This window comes from Onychostruthus taczanowskii, unplaced genomic scaffold, assembly GCF_017590055.1.
Source record: "Onychostruthus taczanowskii isolate IOZ18803 unplaced genomic scaffold, ASM1759005v1 scaffold65, whole genome shotgun sequence".
Taxonomy (NCBI): domain Eukaryota; kingdom Metazoa; phylum Chordata; class Aves; order Passeriformes; family Passeridae; genus Onychostruthus; species Onychostruthus taczanowskii.
In genome coordinates this window covers 2,173,326-2,191,567 of record NW_024504233.1, presented here as the reverse complement: position 1 = coordinate 2,191,567, position 18,242 = coordinate 2,173,326, and the positions used below count along the sequence as shown (strand labels likewise).

The following is an 18,242-nucleotide window of genomic DNA, read 5'->3' as shown; positions in this document are numbered from 1 at the left end:
AGACTTAACAAAGCTATATAAAGTTTGTGGTGTAGTTAAATTTTAGTATAATAATTTAAGTAGGCTTTTAAGCATAGTTTTGTACAAGTTAACTACATTTTGCTTTAAACTAGCATAGAAAAACTGAAAATGCTTTGACCTATTATTTTTGACCAAAATCAAATAGTCCTGTATGGTCCATAACCTGACCACTCTATGTGTCACAAGAAAAACAGAAATGTTCCATTTTAGTTTTTAGTGATATTCTATTTCATGTGACTTGAAGTACAGTAAAGGTTAGGATAGACAGACTTTATGCAATATAACATACAAGTACAGAAAATTTTATAAGACAAAAGGAACAAAGACTCCCACTGAAAACCTGCTGGTGTCAAATAATCATTTATTTTGCTGTTGTTGACTTGTCCCTGCCTAAATGACAGGGGCTTAGCTACAGGAAACAATATTCCAACAAATGCTTGTATAATTCCTGCCACATCAAAAGCCTGTGTGGAATTGTGTGCTTTTGGCTTCAGTGCTCTTTTTTTCTCACACATACAGAAACAATACATGAGGAAATATTTATGCTTATCAAGAAAGAAGGCTAGTTTGCTTTGCAAGCACAGAACATCAATGAATCTTAAACTGCAGGTCTGAAGTTTGGGTGAATTTCAGGGCTGATGTCAAATATTGTGCTCAAGAGCTTTTTCATCATGCCCTCCATGTTCCTGTGGTAGCTGCTTGTGAGGTTTCGGATGGCTTCTGTTGTTTGCTCTTCTATTTTGGCAGAGAGGTTACCTTGGGAGCCCATTACCTGAAAAGCAGAAGATCTCTGAGCAAAATGAGAGGCTACATATAACCATGTTTATTGAACTTTTCTTCATCATGTAGCACAAGCATAACATAAACACATCATAGAGCCTCTGAACAGTGAGGGTTTGATCTGGGTTCAACTGTAAGCATAAAAACAGGATTAAAGGCAACTCTCATATGCTCATTAGCAATGGGAATCTCCCTATGTAATGAAAGTTTACCAGCTCGCTGTGGGAAAAACATTGTGTATGTTTTGTCTTTTATATGGCTCATTTTAATTTGTTTTCTGTTTTAATGACTAGGCAGCTAAGTTCTATCACTGTGTGCCTTCGTTTGGCCTCACTGAGAATGCCTGTGAGTGCAGCTAAAGCCCAAACATGGAAAAGCCTTCCTGAAAATGCATAATTACAGTTTCAGAGTACTTGAAATGTCTTCAGCAGTTAGTGATGTATAACCCTCAACAGGCCTCAGACAAGGTCTTTTAATGTTACATCTTCTTATCTGGCGAAATACCAGACAGCTTCTGGCACAGTTAATATCAGGACATTCGCTTAGAATTTAATTGACTCTAGACTCACTGAACATTTTAGCAAGGTTATGTTATAAACAGATGCACACGTTCCAAATCTGTGACTTTGCTCCCTCCTCCCCCACTGCCCCAACATCTCTTGAATTCTTCCCTTATGGAAAAGTCCTTCTGATACCAGCAGAGAAATTGGTTTCCAGCTAAAGAATTCCATGTGGAGAGAAGAAGACATTTCTGCATGCTCAGATAGTAAGAAAGGAATAAGTAACATATTCTTGTTTGTGCCACGGTTCTCTGGGGTGGACTAGCAGGTGGAGCTAACCTGTGGTATATTAGTGGGGTACCTAGAGCATGATCAGAAACAAGGGAGGGGTTGTTAACTCTATTTTCTGTGTGATTTCAGCCCAACTTAGTCCTTAAAAAAAGGAAAAGCATATTTTGCACAGACTACCTTCCCTGTTCTGTTATCAGTACCTGGCAATATAGTAAGACATTTGTCCATAATCCACATGTAAACCATTTTTCAGTTTGGAAGAAATGTAGGTTGTAGACATAATAATAAGTATTGGGAAAAGATTATAGTTTTCTATAATAACTATTTTTAGCTGACATTTTATTTTAACTTTTACACAAGTTTCAAGTGTTGTGTGTGGGAAAGGTTGTACAGCTTAGAGCAGATTTATGGAACTGAATTTTTCCACTGGGGAAAGTAACTTTCTAGAGATCCCAGATGGTTGCATGTTATCCAGCCGCTAAATACTTTTGAAAAGCCTCAAGAAAAGTATTATAATTTTAAGAAGAGCCTCTGCAGCCCTGCTTTCTTGGCTCATGCTAATGTCATTTGAGATAGTAAACTCTTACTCTTCTGAGTTTTTCCCTCTCTTCTTCAGCTTCTGAATTTGAGGACCTTTTTCTTGCGGAATGCAGGCGATGCTCTGCTTAGTTTATGATTTCTGCTGACCTTGAAGGTTTTTCCCTTATTTTTCCCATACAGGTTTTATGCTAGTGTCATTTCAAAGCTGCTAAAATATTACATTGGCTCAGAAGCCACAAAACTCAGAAGTAGGCTGCACATCTCCAGAGTTAGGTGACCTCAGACAATGAGTGAAAAAGCAAAATTGGTTTGAGATCCAGGCAAAAAATTTTGTGTGTTTTGAAAAAAGATTTTGCATATTGTCATTCTAACCTCAATCTTTGTTTTTCTGTTGCTCTTCTTAATTCTGGATGGATATGAAGCCTCTCATAGTATGATAAAATTTGCTCCTGTTTGAATATAAGTGATGCAAAGTAGGAGGAAGAATGGCATTAGAGGAGACTATGACAGAGAATTAAAAATACTTGGGTCCAAATACCCAAGAAAGTAAACTGAACCGGGCATCAGAGCTCCCTCTGCACTGGCTTTGCTGGAGCTCCTGTCTGCCTCCAGACGCACCTTAATGATGGCATTTTTCTGGGTAGGTGAATGTTCGACATAATGGGGTCAGGGAACGTGCAGGAGGACTGCAACGATCTTGTACAACATGCTGTCATTTGAGGGGCGATATGTGCTCTGTCCTGCTCATGTGAAACATTCCGTTGACAAATAGTGGCCTTTCCCTGCAGCTTTAATTTGGTTGTGGTGAAAAAATGGAGTTCACAAAAAAGCAACATCTTTACTCTTCTGCTGAGAAGAGTAAAGAAATACCCTGAGGTATATATGAGGTACATATGTCTTCAAAGCATAAGTGTGAACCAAATATGGAATCTGGACCATTTTGGTGGGGAATGTTCACAATTTCTTCTACAAATGCATTCAAAGTCTGTGAAAAAGTCCAAATGAAGCATATAGACATTGTAGATGACACCCCTCTGTTTAATCAGTATGACCAAACTGGTGTGCAGGAGTCTCCAGGTAATACTCTTGGAAACAATTTGGTTTACCATTGAGTAGTTTGGTAAGACAAAAGAATACATGCAGGTTTCTTACTTACATTTGTTTCCTTGTTTCTAAATTCCTTCTCCCTCTGTAGTCTGTAGTGGTCTATCTCGGCTGTGGCTTCTTCTTTGGCCTGCTTCAGCCTTTTACCCTTTCCTGGAGGGGGAAGAAAAAGGCATTTATTTCATACCATCCCTGTATCCCCAGAGATGAATCTCTCCAAATCAGAGATATTTTAGCTGGCACAGTAGAACACTGACTTTGCTGAAAGTCTTGTCCATCGGATTTACACAAGAATGGTCAGAAGAGATGAAGTCATTGACTTAGAACACTTTTTGACTGCCAGCCAGTCATGCAAGTACCCCTCTTTTGAGACCAACTTCCTGTGCAGAAGCACACATCAAGTGAAGAGCTTCTTGGTTTGCTGACAGAAGTCTTTCTGCAAGTAGACATCTTCCTGCAACACAAATGCATTTTTTTCCTAATCACAGCTTGGTGTTTAAATAAATATCTATCTTTTCTTCATCAGCAATAGTAGCAGCCAGATAACAGATTTTAGTTGTCACGGATGGGAAAAGACGTTATTCTGTAAGATTTCCTGTATTGATTGGTTGCCAGAATCCCTTCATCCCACACCAACTGGATTCTGCTTAGAGCTGGCAGATATCCAAAATAATGCAAGATGTCTTAACCACTACCAAACTGAGTTGCAGCTTTCAGGCTTTGTCCTTTCTTCCCCCATCCTCTTCTACCAACCTTTGTTAAATGCAGAGGTGAGTGACTAAGATAAGGAGGTCAATTCTTTGTCAACGCACAGAAACCATGAAAGGGATTAATTTTTTTTCTTTTCATTTTAAACAAGGTGATCTGTAAGGTGACATTTTAGTGTGTAGTGGAAACTAGAGCCTTTCTCCTCACCAGGCTTGATTACATACCTAATTTTGTTTGCTGTGAATAGTTTGTTTTAGGTAAAATGCTATGGGCTTGTCAAATTAAGAGCATGTAAGTCACTGCAGGACTGGACATAAGGACCTTTCTGGATCTAGTAGGGCTGTCATGTAAAGAATGAGAGTAAACGGTTTGATGGAAATGTGGTGTTTAAGGTTGTACATGAAGGAACTGGTGAGTATGTCACAAAACCCCTCTGGGCTTCTCTGTCATTTATAAGGTCAGTAAAGTTGCATGGATCTCCTCAGGATTCTGTGACAGTACCTTGTGAGGAAACAGTAATTTTCTAACTTTAAACCTCTTGCATGGAATTTTGCTATGTTATACTTGAGACACCTGAGCTAGTGCTGATTTTTGGGGTCTCTTTCTGCTGTACAGATAGAATTTTAGGAGTGGGGGGAATAAGGTTACTCCCTTTTCTTAAACAGGAGAAATATCTTCAGTGGCTGAAAAATTGTTTAGTTGCTTAAATTAGGATATCACAAGAACGTGAGAGTGGTGGCCTAGGCAGCTGAAAGAGCCATCTTGATCTCTTGTGGCACGCTGATTTATTTACTTATGGTAACAACCTATTTAACACCACTATTTCTTTTCCTGAAATCCTAGGAAACCTTCTCTGCCTAGGCTAGGAAGATGAAAGATTTCTTGTTTTCTTTCTCCAAGCTGTTACACTGGTTTGGTTACATCTGAGCTGGGCTTCTCCAGCCTTATCGGGTGTGTCATATGGAAACTTGCTCCCACTGAGCATGGCATTATGAGGAAGCTGAAGCTTGGGAGGAAGACTGTTTTTAATACACCTGAGATTCAGCAAAAGCCTGGGTAAAATACCTGATTCAGCAGGAAATTACTTCTCCAGCTGATTGCTCTTTCCAAAATAATTATCTGCAGATGGGTGAGTAGAAGCAGAGAGATGCACAAAGTGGGAATTACTTTTTAAGTCTTGATTTCTGGACTACTGGCTTATTGTGGAACCTTGGGAGTGGCATGTACTCTGGCATGGCAGGCTTTTAACAGGAAGGAGCAACCTACTGAGGAACTAGATAGCTTTATTGACTCCCAGTCCATCAGTGCGGGGCTCTCGTGTGTGGGAAATTATATTTATCAGAGTCCTTTTCCCATATAGGCACTGTGCTTATGTATAAATGGGAGAGAGGCTGTTTTAAACCTAGTGGGTACTTTTCCAGAGTTTGTATTTGTTTGGAAAAGGCTGATTTGCCCCAGCTTCTGCCACTCACTGTATGAAGTACTGGGACTAGGGTGAGTGAACTGACAGATCTGTGTGAGAGCCTGACATAAGTCTGGACAACAAAATTTGGAACCAGGTTCAGGTCTGTATTTTGAAGTTTCCCTTATTCTCCTCTCCAAATTTGGAGCTGATCAGCCTTTTGTAGAGTTTCCACTCTGTAGGAGTGGAGCTGGGGGGCGATTTTCTGGAGCTGGCAGTCAGGGGGAGTGACTACAATGAAGCTTTGCCAATTTCACCAGCTGAGGAACTGGGTCTCTATAGCAAATTAAATTATTTCAAAATCAGTGGGATTTTAATTTCAAATTCCATCTGGGGGGCCATCTGTAGTAAATATGTTGCATATTTGGCCACCAGATAGATAAATATATCCATTTAAAATGCAGAAAATGGAAAGAGATTAACTATAAAACAACAGTTCAGTTGCCTCTGACAATATAGATAGTGAACCAAAGAGTATATATATACATACATGTCAGCTCTTGACAGTGCTCTGGAGTAAGCACAATACATAGAGTGTCACTGTAGGGTGGCAGCCATTTCATTTTTCCATGATGCCTTTAGGATTGGCACAGCAGGAACCTGCTGCTTCCTATTTAATTAAGTGGAAAAGCTGTGAGTAAATTACTGCTAGTCCAACAACGTTGTGGACAGAATCGGCAACTGCCAACATATGCGACGGTGCATATGCTGCACCTGATTAAGTTAAGCAGAAACTAGAGCTTAACCTGCTGTTCCACTAGGGACAAACCAAAATTAATTAATCAGTCTGTTGTTAACCACTTGTCTGCTACCGTAGTTGTGCAATACAGGACTGCCTTTTCAAAGCCTTACTGATCTGCTGGGCTGGTTCTCTGCAGAGCACAGCCAAGCTGAAATCAACCCTTACACACTGAAGGGTGGTGGAGCGCAGAAATTCAGCCAAAATCATGCAAAAAGAGGGCAAGAAGTGCAGGAGGATGGGAAAAACAGCCCGGCCCTATGACATTTCCTCAGGATCAGAGGTGAGGTACAGAAAGCCCCAAACTTGAAGAGATTTTTGCCACAAAGGTCATGCTATGGGGGCAAGGATTGCTGCTGGCCCCCTGTCCCTCCTTCCATCCCTGAAGATGGAGAGCAGCAAAGCAGCAAACCAGGCTGTGCTATGCCTGGTTTCCTTATCCATTGTGTTAAATTGGCCAAATTTTAAAAAACTTGCTGTGACCATTCAGAACTGTACAGGATTTTCTTGCCTAACATGGGAAGGTGTTAGTAGCATGGAGAAAGGCTCTATTCTTCTTTCTAGGTATTTCTGTGGTGTTCATGAAACACTTTGCTCTGGCTAGATCCACATGAACTGGTGTCTTTTAAGTTGTTGGAGTTTTTTAGATCTTGGAAGAAAGACAGTAGGAGGCAAAAATTTTGCATTCTAATTTGTCCAAACACTAAGTTATCTTACTTTCCAAAAACTGCAATGGTAAAATTGGAGTTTTGTTTTCAAACATATCTTCTAGGCTTCTAGCTGAATTTCTGCATAGAAATCAAGTCATTTGAAGAAGTTGCCAAAAATTAATCATATTTTCTTAAAATAGAACCATTTCAGTTGTCTTTGCTAAATTGTCTGGAAAATGGGATTTGGGGATGTGCGTTGTGATAAAACTATTTTGTACTTTTAATAAAATAGAATAGAGGCAAGCTGAGAATTATGTATAGCTTTCTCAGTAGATAAAATATGTCTTGGATATTGTCCAAGAGGAGCGCCATGGATATAATTCTGTTTACAATATCTTATTTTGATTAGCATTTGGTTTTAATCTGATTTTCTACGATCTTTCATCTTGATCATGAGTTTTCTTTTTATTAGGCATGAGAAATTCAAGGGAAGATATAAAAATCTATAGGAGAATGAGTTTTGCTGAGCCCAGTGTTCATGACACATCTGTTTCCCTTGTTTTACCCAAAAGGATTTTCAGGAATTGATGTCTTGGCGCTGACAATGCTCAGTTATTTCTGGGATCCAAATTTTGCTTAAAGTAAAAATGATAGATAAAGCAGCACCATGTTCAAATGGTCAAACGATTGCAGACTGGTTTGGCTTGTGTTTAATCAATCTAATTTCAGCTTTGCATGTGTTCATTTAATTAATTATTTAAAACATTAATAATTTTTCAGGTATAAATGATATCAGCTAATGATATCATGCTAGGAGAAAGGGTATTGAGCAAGAAGTAATTAAGCATGTACAGAGGAACTTTAGCATTATATTTTTGCTTTGTGTGTATCAATATAATTTTATTTGCTAATTTTTTCAGCTACTTCAAATGGCTTTTGCATTACTAACAAGTGCACATATGTCAGCAAAACCTAGGACCATTAACTGTTTATATACAATATTATGTGTGTTCACACTACATTTTGAATGGTTATGTGAGTATCAACTGTAAACACTGAAGGCTTTGCATCAGGGTAGTTTTGCTAGTCCCATTTCCTTGCAAATGCCTTTTCCTGGTGTGCCCCAGGAACAAGCTGCCAGCTGATGTCCCAGTGTCAGCACAGCAGCCAGACCCATCGGTGCAGTGGTGTTGTGCAATGCCTGCTTGGGGTGACAAAGGAGGTCACAGGGCTGGGAGGCTTCAGTGCTTTCCCTGGCAGGCCAGACCTGCGGAGTGCAGGCCCTGAGCAGCAGCTGCTGATCCCAGCTGGTGCCAGGTGGATCTGAGCTGCCTGTTCTGGGGTGAAGCAGCACCTCCCTCCTTGTTCCACCCAGCTGTGTGCGCACGGGTCAGCCAACTGCACTGCACAGATCTGCTGCATTTCATGTACTGTCTTTCAGCTTAGCTCTTATGCTGAGACAAACTCTGCAGTCCTTTGTTTTTTTGATCTAAGTGCAGAATCAACGTGGGGAGGAGATTGCTGAAGTAACTCCAACTTAGAATAGCCAGATTTGCCTCTAAAAGAATTTATTTTGCCCTTGTCCCACAGTATTTAACTGATGCTGGCATAGTTATCTAAGGTGGTGTATTGAGAGTGCTATGGAAATACTTAAATTAGGGACAACATGGGCATTTTAATTTTGCTTTGTAGCTTCACTGCCAACTTCTTGCAATGTTGAATAGAATGGTTGTCTAGGTAGAATTATGCTGGTAGATTACCTATAATGCTTGAACCTATAATAAACAAATCCAGAGTGGATTTATTTAAACGGTTTGCCCTTGATCGGCTAATTTTGGAAATTCTTGAGGTTTTTCATGGAATCATAGTGAACTGCTGAGGCTGGAAGGAATCTATAGGATACACTCCCTGATGGAAGCAAGGGAAACTTGACTGGGGGCATATCCAGTGGGTTTTGAATGTCTCTGAGAATGGAGATTCCCCAGCCTCTGGGCAGCCAGTTCCACCCTTGCAGTCACTGGGTTGTTTACTTATGTTTACATTTGTGTACTGAATTTTTAATTTTCCTTAATAATTTTTATAAATGAAAAAAAAAAGTGATCTTAAAAGTAATAGAAAAGAAAGCCCACAGTGATAGTATATTTTTATTCTGAATTCTTTTGCTGATAGAAAATTCTTAATAGCTGTTTTTCTGTAGCTGGTTAATAACTCCTACTAGTGTGTTAGTGTTGAGGAAAACAGTGGTAGTGGTTTAATTCAAGTTTCTGACTCAGAGGGGTCTGAAGATACTTTATCTGTAAGAAATCCTGTTCTTATCACAGGCACTCCAAGTGAGGCTGAGGTGGTGACAAGGGAGTGTGTCTTTTGCAGACTAGAGTAAATGCATCCATAACTGTGTTTGGATTCTTCAAGACATTCATCTTTGGTCATCACTTTTACATTGCAGTTATTCTTTATATGGAGTTTCTTAATTTATGAAGCTTCCTTTTTAATTGACCGTTACGGAAAAAGCTAAAGTGACTCTTCTGGTTTAAAAAAAAAACCCCACAAATGAAATTAAAGCAACAAAAACAACCCCCCAAACCCAAAAGTAATCCACTTCAAGCTAATGCCTGATTCTGCAGTCTGTGTTCAGGCCAAACTCCTTCTCCTTGCACCGAGGCTGTGCCTTTCCAGGTCGTGTGCCCTCTTGCTTTGAGGGAGCAGTGTGTTTCCTCTGTGCTACATGAGAAGGGAAAAAACATCCCTCCCAGAGCTCCTAGTTTGGCTGTGTGAGAGGTCAAAACACTACTTAAGTGTCCCTTGCCTTCAGGTTTCTGCCTGAGAGAGTTCTGTTTTATGAAGGTTGGGAGGATTTGTTTTAATCTCTACTGTGTCTGCAAGGCACAGGCAGTGCCTGGGTGCTTAGGGAGGGAAATTGCCTTTCTACTTATTTGTGTGTGCTGCTGTACAAATTGACACGTTACACTAAAAATTAATATTAATGAGCACACAACAATGCTGATTCACATGTAAAAGGGATATGGAAACTACACAAATTATTCTGTTTAGCGTCCATTCCTCCCGGAAAACAAAATATATTCCTTTAATTGTGTTCTTGCTCCACGTGACATCATTGTCATCCATTTTCTTTACATTCTGCTGCTAGTTTCTGAAGCAAGATCACTCCAAAAACCAGTATTAATTTTTCAGTGCTAGTGCAGGTCAATGACTCATGTGGTTGTACCTGCACTCAGGAGAGTAATTACTTGTACCATGTAATAAAACTTCTGTGAATGATCTATTACAGTACTGAGAGTGCTCATGGTTTTACTGTGACTTTGATTACTATCAGGGTGCTGAAGTTTCCCCTTAGTTTTCATATAATTTTTTGAAGCCCAGCTTCAATTAGGAGACAAGTTACTGGATTTTGCAAGTAAAGAGGAACACTAAAAAATCTTAGCAAAACCTATTGAGAGAAGTAAAGAGTTTGGAGTCTAGTCCTCCAGAGCTGGCAGCCAACATGTGAGATTTTAATTTAAATAGCAAGGTAGTAATGGCATTATCAGCATTGAGATAAAGGAAGAACAAATGCAGCTGACAGGATGAATATAACAAAGAAAACATTTTTTAATGTAATAAGGCACATGTACACGTAGGCACAAGCACACAGGGTTTTAAGCAGACTCTGAATGTTCAGGCTTGCGTTAATGCCTGGCTGCAGCACTAGTGCATGTATACAGATAAAAGAATCTTGTTCTGTGAGCTACTGTAATTCTGAAGGGCTTGCACTTGAGAAGTACAGTAAAACCAGGCCAACTACTTACTTTTTTTGGCTTCCTCCAGTTTGTCCTTGGCACGTTTTTCTGCCTGCAAAAGCTGCTGGATTCCCTGAGACTGGCTGGTCATGCTGCTTGCTGGGGCTGGTGAACTTCTGCGAAGACTGGAGCTCAGAGGGAGTTTTATATAGCTGCCAGGCTCTTCCTTGTGTTTTATGTTCTGTGTGTTATTGCAACAAGCTTCCAGACTGTACCAACCCAGCTGGCTGTGCCTGGATTGCTGCTGGGCGCACAGGCCTGGGAGTGCAGTCAGAAAAACACAGCAGCAAGGCTGAAGGGAACGTCCTCCTCTCCTCAGGGTCACAGAGAGCTTGAAGTCTCTGATTAACACACTGGGGCAAAAAAGAGCACTTCAAATGGCTTTTTATGGTATTTTAATGCTGATTTTTTTTCTCTTTTTTTGCAAGCTCTTATTTCTGAGGCAGAATACAGTTAATCTTGTCTAGGAACTGAGGGGGAAAATATTTTCTTGGCATTTCCTTTAAATAAAACTTCTCCTCAAAGTGAAGAATCAAGTTCAGTCAACAATTAATTTTGGTTGAACACCAAGAACTGCTTGCAGACTTCTGTTTAATGTTACTTCTTTACAATACTTATTAGGGTTTTCACTTTAAAAAAATATTCAATAGGAATTAATTCATTGGGGACTAAAGTTTAAAAAAGCATTTAGTGATTGAGGTATGCTCTGCCTTGTAATCTGCCATGATGGAGGTAAGTGGAGATGAGATGGAGTGAGAAACTCTGGGCTTAGCTCTAAGATCCAGACTCTTGCAAGGCATGAATGGTGGGCTAGGTTTTACTTTCAAGTCATAATGCACACAACAGTCAAATAAGTGCCTGTGCGTGGCTGTAAATGCACATCCCATTCCCTACAGAGGGAAAGAGGGCTTTGTGAGCTACTGCATGAATAAGCAGCATATTCATCTTCTGAATCCTCATAAAAAAACCCCCAAAATCCCACCTGTTACAGGTACTTCGGCCATTGCACAGGAGAGGGACATGTCACGTTGCATAATTAAAACAGATTTATTTTTTGTAAGAAAATACCTCACAGCATAAAGTAAACTAAGTATAGTATATTTATTACAGTAAAGTATATTTATTACAGGTTTTTGATAGAGCTCTGCCAGGACTGGAGATCACCTCCTGATAGAAATGTTTTTTCCATGCTGCAATTTTATACACATAGTTATATATTTATACATGTGATGTGATTTCTGTATATATTATACATAAAATACATTTATATAAAAATTAATTGGTGCCCTCTGCTAATGGTTCTTATTCTAGGGCCCTTTGTTTTCTGGGGCTTCCCAGGGCAGCTGTGTCATGCTGCTGCTTTGCTGTGCTAGGCTGTTGCCTGATTCTGATGAGGAAGTGTATACTATATGAAGTAGTCTATGAAGTAGGCTATGAAGTCTTTTTTTTCTCCCTGCCAAATAGCTGTAGGTTTAAGAGAAAATGGAAGGAGAAGCCTCTTGCCTTATTATTGTCTTTGGCAGTGTCGTGAACAACAGTAGCACTGAGACCTGGAAAAGGAATTTGTTTTGTTTTCTGTTCTATTGTTTCTGTGTAGTGCAAAGTCAAATGTCACTCAAGCTCCGCCTTTTTTTCCAGTGTATCAAACACTGAGTTTATTTCTTCATCCAGAAGCTGTGTGATACTTGCTCATCTCCAGCACTGAAACCAGAGGTCACTCTAACAGCTGAACAGCAGACATGGCACTTTTTTTAGAAGATTTTAATGCATAGCCTTGAAGTTTATTTTATTCAGCCACAGAAGAAGTGATGATCAATTCTGCAGAAAATGTGGAAACTGTAGGGTTAGGAAGCCATTTGCCACTGCAATTCAGCTACAAGTGGTATTACTGGCAAAGAAAAGCAGAAGTGGAAAATGAAAGTAAAAAATGAAGAGATCTGGTTTACTTGGGGCAGGAAACTTGAGCTCAGAACTTTAAAGCAGAAGTGACTTGAAAATTAAATAGGAAGTGGAAATGTCAGGCTCGTCTCAGACATCAAAAGTATATCCCTTTTCAGGCAAAGGGTCTCGTCAAGCAAATCTCACTGCAGTGAGAAATGTTACAAAACTACAGGCAAATTGAACTGCTTCAATTTCTGGACTTGGCTGAAAGCATTGTGGGTGAGACCCTTTGAAATTTCAGAGCAGTTCTCAATACTATAATTACAGTATTTGGGCATCACTAATGATCTGAATTTTGATATATACAATCTATTAATTAATATTTCACAAAAAATGGTTCTATATGATGAATTTTTATGGGAAAAAGGTACAATCTTCAAGCAACTATAAAGTTCTTCCATTGTGAAAAAATTAATATATTCCTTAGGCAGATCATTTGAGCTGCATATGTCACAGTTCACACTTTTAATATTTTTCTGAATTAAAAAAAAAGTTTCAATTTATAATTTTCCTTGTGGCTGGTTTCCATACAGTGGGGTGGCATGCCATGCTGGCCCTTAGGGCATCAGGCAGGCACTAGTGCACATCTGCAGGGGAGAAGATGATAATTTAGTTTGGCTGGTGCTTATACATATTTTGTTAGACTCTACACGAAGTACTGCCACTTAGAACTAATTTCAAAGCTTGTCTGATGATGTTGGTGATGACCTAAGACTATACTGACATGACACCTCTATGTATCCCACCTCATGGATAATTCATTAAAATAAAGTAGGTTAAGCCATGGACTGGCAAACTGGCTCCTACTTCATCACACAAGCCAGTAAGAAACTTCTCTGTGTCGTAGTTGCAGACTTTCTTTCCAAGTCAGCTCCAGACTCATTTAATTAGAAAAGAGAAGCTGATGTGCTGACTGGTGATGGGGGCAGGAGAGGTGTTACCAGAGTGAGAGAGGGCAGAGAAAGGGGTTTTGTTGTTTTTTTTTTTTAAGTCTCCTTTTTCTTCTCAGCATCTTCTCTATCTATCTTGGCCTCCAGAATTTCCTGAGCCTTTTCTGGTTATCCCAACTGACAGGGAAACATGGGCTCAGTTCTGGCATTCTTACTCCTTCAAAGCAAAGCAGCAGAACAAGAGCTCTTGAAGAGTGTTACAAGGGATAAGAGACCCTGCTGAGCTCTCCCTGCTGACCCACAGCTTGAACAGCAGAAACACTCTAAATCAGGCATTTTGAGTTTAGATGCAGGCTGCACAGCTGCTGTTTTATCTCTGCAGTGGGAAGGCCAGGGCCAATGGCTGAATTCACCCCAGGTAATTCAGATTATTTGGAAAAAATCTGCTTGCTGTAACTCAGATTGAGCCTTACCTAGCATGAGTTTACCACCTTCTCAATCCACCTACTACTGAGCATTAAAGGTGTGCTGTGGCATCCTTTTATTGTGGTTTAAGTGTGCACAGACTCTCCTGCAGGTAGGAGGGCAGCAGGCAGAGTTTCCACTGAAACGTGTTGAATGTGAAGGTCTCCCATGCATTGTCTCTGTGGCTGTACTTCCCAAGGCACACACTTTTTAAATATATATTTTTTTTTTCATAATTATGAACCAAATTCTTTCCAAATGAGCCACTGTGTGCTAAGTGGCTGCAGTTCAGGCTGCAGCTTTGAAGCAGCGACATTGATTCACTGATAACGCCTTTAAGATCAGCAGTGTGTCAGGCAGGGCAGCTGCCTCAGTGCTTTTATGGGTCCGTGTGCCTTTTGTTTCGTTGCTCTAGAAAGGCCTAAGTGAGGAAAAGCAGGGTGCACACCTGCATGGCTTCCTGCAGCACAGTGGGGACTGTTCCTCGTGAAAATGGAGCACCTTCTGATGCAGTAGGGTCTGTCATGATGAGAGAGAGAGAGACTGGCTTCTGTTAGCATCAACAGCAAAAGGTCTTTGTACACAAATTCGTAAGTATACAGTGAAAACCATCACCCATATGTGAAAATCCTGGCTTTTTCTCTGAATTCAAAACCTGTTTGCTTACATTAGAAGATAGTTATGAGAACTTTGTACTGAAGTTGTAATTATGTCTGCAAGCTAGGATCCTTGTTGCAGCCATTTTCTGACACTGACAGTTTCACCCTGATGACATCACCACAGCTGACCTCAGCAGCCTGAATTTCACCCATCAGCCTGAAAAATATGGGAACAAAAAGGTATGCAAAGATGAATAAATATTAAAATATTGCCAGAGGCAGCTTGCTGCCACACTGTCTGGGTAAGCTTATTGATTGCTGGCCAAGTCTGCAACACAGCCCCAGCTTCAGCTGGTGTAGCACTCTGATGACCCTATATTAAACACATACTTTAAACCAGCTCATATTTTTTCCTAAATTTGGCCTGTGTCCTAATGGAAGTAATTTTTTTTGCACCTATAGGGGGTTTTACATTCAGATACAGCCAGTGTGAGTTGTATATTTAATTAATTTTCCTAAAGATCTCTTCAACATCCAGGAGAAAACTTAAGAATTAAAACGTGGCCTTTTTTTTTTAAAAAAATCTCACTACCCATGTGAAAATACAGGTAAAGCAAATATTAATTTTTAAAAAGTGCAAAAGAAAAAGCAGCAGAAAAAAAGGCCATAGTTTCTGTGTCTGTAACTTCCAGGTTAATTTATAATTTCACTGTCATCAGGTTGTGGTTGTTTCCTATTCTCAGTTTATGGTGTGATCACCTCAGCCAACAAATCCCCACCCAGCAGATCACATACTCCCCCACAGTGGCACGGGGGAGAGAATCAGAAGAGCAACAGTGAGAAAATGTGTGCGTCAAGCTATAAAAGCAGTTTTAAAAATGAGGTGAAAGGGTAGGAGGACACAAACTGATGAAAAAGAAGTCACTTCTCACCTCCCACAAGCAGACCAGTGCCTAGTCAGCTTCCAAAGAGGGAGTACTGAGGAAGGGCCGAAGCCCAGCTCTGTGGCTGAGCTGGCACTGTGTGACACCCAGCAGCCCTTTGGTCAGCCCGTGGTGCTGTCCTGGCTGTGCCCGCTCCCAGCCTGCTGCCAGCCCCATGAGGCGCAGAGCTGAGGAGCAGAGAAAGCCTTGACACCCTGCAAGCCCTGTTCAGCAGCACCTCCAACGCTGGTTCAGCACAATTTTAGTTGCAGGTTGCGATGAAGCAATTAACTCCATCACAGCCAGCCCCAGCAGCACACAGCTTCATTTCAAGGACTTTTCTTTTTTAATTTTTTTTTATTTTTTTTTTTTTTTTAATTTCCCCAGTGCAGCTATTTGCTGTCTTCTTTCCCATTCTTCTGCACCATGACAGTGCCTCCTCCCTTATGACATTCTCTCTGTGACTCCTCACATTGCTGCCTTTCCCAAAAGAAGTTTGTAACGTCATCAGTGTATTTGTGCACCCAGGCAGGCGGGGAGGGGAACTGGGGAGCCATGTAAGTATATTTGAACTGTGTAGGCTAACCAAAAACTCATATCCGTGTCACAGCTCAACATACACTTGAAGAAAACTGAGTGTACTATATTAGAAAAGTTTAGCTCTGTCTCAAATTAGACGTAACAAGATCAACAAAGATATCACAAAGAAAATAGTTCAACTTTGCAGCCTAGAGGAGCTGAACCTGTGGTCCTCTTCATTGTACTTAAGTGCTGTTGCTTTGTGTACAGCTCAAGGTCGTTTTAATCAATTTTCTAACTTGTAACAAAATCTCAATTTTCTACTCAGTCTTTTCACTGTATTTCATTCCAGCTCTGAGCAACACTGGCTTAAACTAAAAGTGAGAAAAACTAGTAAGAATTTCCTTTCTTGTAGTGAAAGTATTAATACCTCAATAGGAAGAAGGGAAGCTTTATTTGGAAAGGTAAGAAAGAAAATATGGGGTGGAAAAAATGAGAAATACTGGCAACCTTTCCTTTAAGACTAGAGTAGAAGTTGCTTTAGCTAAGGTAGTGTGTAAATCTTCCTGATGTTATTCTGATAGAATTCTGAAGGTGAATATGGTGTTTTTCTCCTTACTTTGTAAAATCAACTTGTAATTAGTGCTCCTAAACATGTGCATGTATTTATGTTAGTACATGTGTGTATTGAGATTTAAAAATCTCTTCTCCACCACTTTCCAGTGACCTCTAGGATTTTTGGTGTAATTAAAAAAAAAATAAAAATAGAACTTATCCTCCCTTCATAAAAGAAATCAGAACATTAATTTTAGCCTATCCACCACTTTACATCACGTCTCTGGTATTTCTGTTCCTTGTTTCTCTTGCTTGTCATGTGGCTGTGAGAGTAGTGAGTCTCGTCTCAGGCAGTTCCTCATTTTAGAGGAGGAAGGTTTTTTATTATCAAGCCTTTGTGCAGTGCAAACACTTTCCCACCCTCTTTTTTTACCATTCTCTTGGTAGCTTGTACAGACTTGGGTTTTCCTCAGCTGAAGGTAATTCTGCTGGTGAGGATTCTGGATGATTTAACGTAGAGCCTCTTACAGGCTTGAAAAGAAAGTCAAAAGTCACGATTAGTTCTGCTTTTCTTTCAAACACTTCACTTGCCAGTACCGTCAGGGCTTCTGAAGCTAAGCACCACTACAGCGTGTTCAACATGTCCGGAAGCCTGGCTGCCCACACGGCGGCGAGCGGGGCCATGGCTGCCCCTGCCCTGGGCGCCCTTCCCGCTCGACCCTCGCCGGGGGCCGGCCTGCTGGCGAGGAGCTGGCAGGGAAGGCCGGCGGAGCAGGCAGCCAGAGCTGCGCTGGGCCGGGCTGCAGGCGCTGGAAGCGGGGTGGGAGCGGAGCTGCGGGAGCCGCCGCAGGGAAGCGGGGCGCTCACAGCATCTCCCTGCAGGCAGTGCCAACCTCGGCTCCGAACTGTGCTGCGGCCCGGGCTTGTTTGAAATTCCCCTTGGCCTGGGATGGGAAATAACAGGAGTTGGTGATCCACAGATAGGTCAGAGGTGGTTGGTGTCGTTGTCCTGGAAGTGGAATAGACTGAAAAGGTGCATTTCTGACAGCAATTATGCTTACAAAGGTGAACCGCGGAGCACGGGCCACCAGGGAGAGCTCCCTGTGGGCCTCCCTCACAGCTCCTGTGGGAGCAGTTGGCTCTGTGTTTCTGTGGTTATGGCACAAAAGTTCTAGGGGTCAAACTTTGTCTGGGAGAACAAAGAGGAACAAAAGATTTTACAGAAGAACATCTTGGAAGATCCTTGCCTATCCCAGGGAATATTTTGTGGCTCTGCAGAGAGCCACAGGATTTTTGCGATCACACAGCATTTAAAGGGGAGCCTCCCTGCTATCTATGCTATTCTGAAGTCATAACAAGAATGAGGTGAATGACTTGAAAATATTTTTTTTAATATGAAATGGAACTTCATTTACATGCAGTTAATGTTAATATGAAAAGTTTGCTCTAGTAAATATGTGGTCTGATAGGAGCTGCTGGAATAAAAAATAAAGGCAAATTATTATCAATTTGGCAATTCTGAGAAGCTGCCTACTTTATCTTTGAAATAAATGCCTGGAATTTTTTTTTTTTTTTTTTTTTTTTTTTTTTTTTTTTTTTTTGAGAAAAAAATTGAATTAGGCTAATATGAAAGCACAAAAGTATTCTTTCTACTTCTGTCTGAGGATATTGTGAATATTTGCACTGTTCTTTTTTGACACTATGGGTAATAGCAGAAGCAGCATGGATTAAACCTTTCTCACAGAGCATGGCATAGGC

General features: G+C 40.6%; 1 protein-coding gene across 1 annotated transcript; it reads right to left on the bottom strand.

The window, feature by feature from the left end:
* Positions 1–619: 619 nt before the first annotated feature.
* ATP6V1G3 (ATPase H+ transporting V1 subunit G3) lies at positions 620–10,687 on the bottom strand. Its single transcript, XM_041420757.1, has 3 exons — positions 10,602–10,687; positions 3,289–3,389; positions 620–793 (listed from the first exon to the last, which is right to left on the bottom strand). The coding sequence occupies exons 1-3, from the start codon at positions 10,681–10,683 to the stop codon at positions 620–622; spliced, it is 357 nt and encodes a 118-aa protein (XP_041276691.1). The 5' UTR covers positions 10,684–10,687.
* Positions 10,688–18,242: the final 7,555 nt, after the last annotated feature.